The 6582-nt window shown below is 39.6% G+C and overlaps 1 protein-coding gene across 1 annotated transcript; it reads left to right on the top strand.

Annotated features, from left to right (window-relative positions):
• The first annotated feature begins 4737 nt into the window (after window positions 1-4737).
• CLDN17 (claudin 17) lies at window positions 4738-5971 on the top strand. Its single transcript, XM_003949149.5, has one exon. It carries the CDS (start codon window positions 4926-4928, stop codon window positions 5598-5600), a length of 675 nt encoding a protein of 224 aa, XP_003949198.3. The 5' UTR covers window positions 4738-4925; the 3' UTR covers window positions 5601-5971.
• Window positions 5972-6582: the final 611 nt, after the last annotated feature.

The raw sequence follows: 6582 nt of genomic DNA, 5'->3' as shown, positions 1-6582 counted from the left end.
GCATATCTGGACCTTGTCTACATTTGCAACCTCATCTCAATTCTCTCACCCTCCTCTGGCTTGGTCTTCCACTTGCATTAGACCCAAACTCTCTTTGCCTGCACTGCCTTTACCCAGATGGTCTCTTGTGCCCAGAATTCTCTTTCTCTCACTCTTTGTTGAATTATCTGGCTAATTCCTACTCAAGCTTCAGGTTGCAGTTTAAATATTGTTTTATCAGAGTGCCCTTCCTTCATTAGAGAACCCTTAGTTAAAACTAAAATCATTTCTGTTTACACCATATATTTTTTAACGATAGCTATACCTTAATTTTTAATAATATGTATTTTGGCAATTGCATGTTTAGTATTTATCATGCTCACTAAAATGTAAGCTCCGTGAAGACATGGAATGGAGTCATGGTCAGAAGCTAAGTTTTAAAGTTGGGCAGGGGTCATTCAAAAATTGGTCTCACGTGTCATGCTAAGGAATTTGGATCTGATTTTACAGGCAACAGAGAAATAATGAAAAATTTTAAGTAAGGTGGTGGCATGTACAGAGTTTGATTCCACAAGGTTTTGTGGTTCTTCAATAGAAAATGAATCAGAAAGTAGTAAGAAAGGGCAGAGGCAAGGAGGTTAGGTAAGACATTCTTGAAATGGTACAGATGAGGAATGTCAAAGGGCTGAACTAAGACACAGCATAGAACAGAAATCATATTTAATCCATTTGAATAAGGTGTCAGTCAATGGTTGGGTTCCCTGAGCATGAGACTCTGAGGCAGAGATTAGTGTGCATTATGTTTATTATGAGATCAACACCTTAGGAAAAGAAGGTAAGAAAGAGGATTGGCCATCTGGAGAAGTTTAGTTGGGATACAGGGCTAATGAAGGCCTTATCTGACCACACAGTGAGCTCTGGAGCTAGAATAGCCCCTGAGTGTTAACCCCATGGGGCTAACAGGGCTAGCGGTCAGGACCATATTGATGAGTCGCTGGATATGGGCTACATCTATGAATGGGGAATAATTTGAGTGACATGCCTATTTCCAGGTAATACCTGAATGAGGCTGAGAGCTGAGGGTGTTCTGCCCACAGCACTCTAAGCAGCTGAAAAAGACATCTGGGTGGAACATCACAGTGTCCACTCTAGGCACATATTTATTAAAGAATAAGAGAGAAAAATGAGCTGAGGGTGGCAAACCGAAACAGGCATGGACTAAAGACAACAGATTCAGAACTTACGGCCTGACAGGAGGTAGGTAATGCTGTGCAGACATAGGTGAGGTGCCTTAGGGAGAGTGTGCCAAGTGAGAAGAATACTGAGGTATATCAGGAAGTCTGGAAGAAAACAAACAAAACAAACATGGTGAAGGGCACCTACAGAAAGAAGAGTGAGAATGCGTATGTGGAGAAGTAATAAGGACCATAATACAACAAAAACAAATGAGACAAATATTAACAGAAAACTTTTCCTGGGTGTTTGCTCAGGACCAGGTTCTTTGCACACATTCTATTTAATCTTCAAGGCAGCCCTGTGAATTTGATGTTATTATTATCCTGATTTTGTAGAACAGGCACTTTTGGGGGGATTCAGAAACATGCCTGAGATGGATGGCTAAGGCATCAAGCCAAGACAGAACCAAATCTCTCTCCAGAGCACATGCCCTTCACTGTCTCTCATTAGAAGACAGTGGTTTGTTGTGACCTTTATTGAAATATCAATAAGCAGACATATGGAAGCGTTTTGGTAAAGATAGTAGCTAGGATGTCCAAGAAGTCTATAACATTTTTAGGAAGGTGTTTGTGGGTAGCATGATGACTAAAGGCAGATTTCAATGTGTATAGCAGTGGGAAATGTGAGAGAGGACCAAAACATGTGTAGAGATACATGGCAAGGAATACAGATCTGGCAAGATGAAATTTCATTTTATTTTATTTTATTATTTTTATTCATTTCTCTTACATTTTTATAATTTCAACTTTTATTTTACAGATGGCACACACCTGTAGTCCCAGCTACTAGGGAGGCTGAGGCAGGAGAATCATTTGAACCCTGGAGGTGGAGGTGGCACATGTGTAAGTCGTTTACTGATGCTGAGATCTGGGTGTGAATGATCCCCTCACCCAGATAGTGAGCATAGTACCCAATCGTTGGCTTTTCAACCCTTTTCTCCCTCTTCCCTTCCCTCTCTAGTAGTCCCCAGTGTCTGTTGTTGCCATCTTTATCTCTACATGTACCTGATGTTTAGCTCCCACTTACAAATGAGAACATGTGAAATTTGGTTTTCTGTTCCTGTATTAATTCACTTAGGATAATGGCGTCCAGCTGCATCCATGTTGCTGTAAACGACAGGATGTAATTATTGTATATGGCTGCATAATATTCCATGATGTATATGTACCAAGATGGAGTTTTAAAACAGAAGAAGATTGAGTATGTTTATTTTCTAAGGGACACCTCAGAGAGAGGGAGAAGGTGTCAGTACAATGAAAGGAGGGAATGATCAATAGAGCAAGTCCCACTGATGAGATAGAAGGGGATAAGATTCATAGAAAGGTTGGAGAGGAAAGCAGTATCTTCCCCTAAATACAAAGGAGAGAAGGTTAAAATGTTTTTAACAATTGGTTTTGTCGGTGAGAGGCAAAGACCAAGAGCTCCTACGTTATTTATGTTTTTCAGGTTATTCATTTCTTGGGGGTTGGGAATACGGTCTCACTCTGTTGCCCAGACTGGAGTGCAGTAAAGCAATCACATCTCACTGCAGCTTTGATCTCCCAGGCTCAAGCGATCCTCCCACCTCAGCCTTCCGAGTAGCTGGGATTGCAGGCGTTTGCCACCACATCCAGCTAATTTTTATTTTTTTGTAGAAACGTGTCACTATTTGCCTAGGCTGGTCTCAAATTCCTGGGCTCAAAAAATCCACCTGCCTCAGCCTCTCAGAGTGTTGGGATTATAGATGTGAACCACTGTATCCAGCCTCAGATTATTTTTATATTTAGGAGGTATCTCCATATCTTAAACAAACATGTGTTCTCACTTATAATACAGATAATATGCTCTAGCTGATGAGAAAGCAAATAATTGGAAAAAAACACTGGAAACTTCCAGGACAAAATGAACACAGCAATAAAACTGAAGTAGAATGAGGAAGAGGAACTAGAACAAGGAAGAGGACCCAGAAGTAACAAATCAGAGTAATGCTGGAAAATCCTGTCAGGGAGGGAATGGTTAAGCCTATGTCTCAGTAACCATGAACAAAGGGCCAAAGAAACCCTTCATCCAATCCGGTGTTGGGAAACTGTTAACGACACAGAAGTCATCTGTTTGCTCAATGATTCACGTTCCTTAGAGAGGGAGTTCTCAGACCAATCATTTTGAAAACTCAATGATTTTCACATTCATTAATTCAGTGAGTGGACTCTTTAAATCTGGATGTCATTGGACCAGCCATTAAATCTTTGGCCTGTAATTGACTGAAATGGAGGACATTTTGCAAATTGTAATGCCTCCCACCTGGAGTGTGGTTGGCGTGCTTGCTTTGGAGACATTTTCATCCTTAGAATAGATCCCTTGCCAGTGGGATGTAAAAGAAAAAGGAAAAGGGTCCACTTCTCCCACATGAAGCCCCCCACTGCCTCTAGGGAGTGGCAAGAAAGCGGCAGTCAAAAGCTACAACTTGACTCGAATTTTGAAATAATCTCAGTTGAATTTTTCTTCCTTTGAAAACCATTTGAAAAACTATAGAAAGGATAGTGTTAAATTTCTACTGGGTTTAGTCCCACTTATATGAAAAGATTTGAAAAAGCATCTTTCCTTCCTATTTTTGAATTGGACCAGACAGAGGAGGTAAGCATAGTGAGTTACAGGGCTGGGCTTGTTCCTGGATCAGTTACCACATGGCTTGTCTCAGCCAAACACTTTGCACACACCTCCCATTCATCTGGCAAATAAGGGTCTTAAGTTTGATGGCCTTGAAGATAACTTCCAGCACTAAAATGTTCTCTAGCGTCTAAATTTTAAGTGACTGCATAGCTTATTTCAAGGGCCACTTTTATATTGTTCCATAAAAGTGAAAGGTATGTGTTTGGCTTTAATAAATGTGATATATTTCAAGCTGCCATTGAAGAAACATTGAATGAAAGTTTCCATACTAAACATTACTTCAATAGAGAGAGAGGTGCTCCTTAACAGTTAATGTAATAATTAACAGTTCATTCAAATTAATTATAAGGAGTACTTCTCTATTTTCTTCTTTTCTGGATCTTAAGAAATGAAATGTTAATTTCTTGCTTAGGGCTCCTCCTAAGTATCAACAGTTTTCGTGTGTCTTGAAACTAATACCTAAACATTTCTCCCTATTGAGGCATCTTTATTAAAGCCAGAATTGATTACCATCTTAAGGAAAAGTGGCTTACACTAGAATAAAGTAATAAAGTCCAAAATGTTTTTTAATTACTCCCCAATAAACTTACAACGTTTTGGCATTGTCTTCAGCTGTGTCTTGACACGTGTATTTATACTTTTATGTCAGAGTGATTTTTACACAGGAAGTTTCAGCTCTGTAATTAGCAATCCACAATAGAAACTTTGACACTTAATTACAGCATTGCTAAGGCAATAATAATATGAGAAATCCTAAACTTGAATGCAGTATTTCTTGACACACCCCTAGCTACCTTCTTATTGGCTGGGAAACAATTATATATGACTAGTAAATAATCCATACTGAAATGAATGTGTATGAAAAAAGGCAACATGCATTTACAACAGGTACTTCTAGTTAGGCCAAGTTCAGTCACAGCTGCTGATTTGGACTAAAACGTTATGGGCAGCAGCCAAGGAGAACATCATCAAAGACTTCTCTAGACTCAAGAGGCTTCCACGTTCTACATCTTGAGCATCTTCTACCACTCCGAATTGAACCAGTCTTCAAAGTAAAGGCAATGGCATTTTATCCCTTGCAAATTGCTGGGCTGGTTCTTGGGTTCCTTGGCATGGTGGGGACTCTTGCCACAACCCTTCTGCCTCAGTGGAGAGTATCAGCTTTTGTTGGCAGCAACATTATTGTCTTTGAGAGGCTCTGGGAAGGGCTCTGGATGAACTGCATCCGACAAGCCAGGGTCCGGTTGCAATGCAAGGTCTATAGCTCCTTGTTGGCTCTCCCGCCTGCCCTGGAAACAGCCCGGGCCCTTATGTGTGTGGCTGTTGCTCTCTCCTTGATCGCCCTGCTTATTGGCATCTGTGGCATGAAGCAGGTCCAGTGCACAGGCTCTAACGAGAGGGCCAAAGCATACCTTCTGGGAACTTCAGGAGTCCTCTTCATCCTGACGGGCATCTTCGTTCTGATTCCGGTGAGCTGGACAGCCAATATAATCATCAGAGATTTCTACAACCCAGCCATCCACATAGGTCAGAAACGAGAGCTGGGAGCAGCACTTTTCCTTGGCTGGGCAAGCGCTGCTGTCCTCTTCATTGGAGGGGGTCTGCTTTGTGGATTTTGCTGCTGCAACAGAAAGAAGCAAGCGTACAGATATCCAGTGCCTGGCTACTGTGTGCCACACACAGATAAGCGAAGAAACACGACAATGCTTAGTAAGACCTCCACCAGTTATGTCTAATGCCTCCTTTTGGCTCCAAGTATGGACTATGGTCAATGTTTTTTATAAAGTCCTGCTAGAAACTGTAAGTATGTGAGGCAGGAGAACTTGCTTTATGTCTAGATTTAAATTGATATGAAAGTTTCAATTTGTTACTGGTGGTAGGAATGAAAATGACTTACTTGGATATTCTGACTTCAGGTGTATTAAATGCATTGACTATTGTTGGACTCAATCGCTGCTCCAATTTTCATATTCTAAATTCAAGTATACCCATAATCATTAGCAAGTATACAATGATGGACTACTACTTTTTGACCATCATATATTATCTGATAATCTAAAGTTGAAATTGATATTCTATAACAATAAAACATATACCTATTCTAAAATATAACCTATTATTTTTCCTCTACATTGTTTCTTGTACTACACTAACAACTAAATGGTGACCTTTTTATAAAGATTATCATGGAAAATTGTAGATATCAAACAATAATTTTTAGTTGAATTTGTCAAAATATGAAAATGTCCATCTAATGAAAGGCTTTGTTCCTTTAGGAACTCACACAATAAAAATTAGACACTTTAGTGAAAAGGGAGCTCTGATTTCTCTTAGGACAATTAAGAAGACAGATTTTAAGGTCTCTAATTTATACAGTTAAACTCGCCTAGAATTACTGTTTAAAGGAAAATAATTTATAAATGAAAACTAACATTTTTCATAGCCTACCATCTGCACGTCAAGCAGACAGAAGCATCTATCTTGATAAGACACATCAATGGGAGGCTATTAACACTCAATTCTTATCTAGAGGTTATATGGTCCCAAATAGAAAATTGCAGTTTGGGCATTGAAGGGAATGGTTTCTTTTCTTTGTTTTATTCTTTAGTCATTGCACAGGTATAAACATGCTAAGCAATTCGAAGAATCAAGGTAATGATTCAGACAATTAGTCAGGCTAAGATAAATACCTTTTTTGTATTCTCTACTAAACAAATA

This window comes from Pan troglodytes, chromosome 22 (genome assembly GCF_028858775.2).
Source record: "Pan troglodytes isolate AG18354 chromosome 22, NHGRI_mPanTro3-v2.0_pri, whole genome shotgun sequence".
Classification (NCBI taxonomy): Eukaryota; Metazoa; Chordata; class Mammalia; order Primates; family Hominidae; genus Pan; species Pan troglodytes.
The sequence above is the reverse complement of the archived record's forward strand: the minus strand, read 5'-3'. Positions and strand labels throughout refer to the sequence as shown.

What these genes read in the sequence shown, in the direction of transcription:
- CLDN17 (XM_003949149.5), top strand. Translation starts at nt 4,926, where the DNA reads ATGGCATTTTATCCCTTGCAAATTGCTGGGCTGGTTCTTGGGTTCCTT.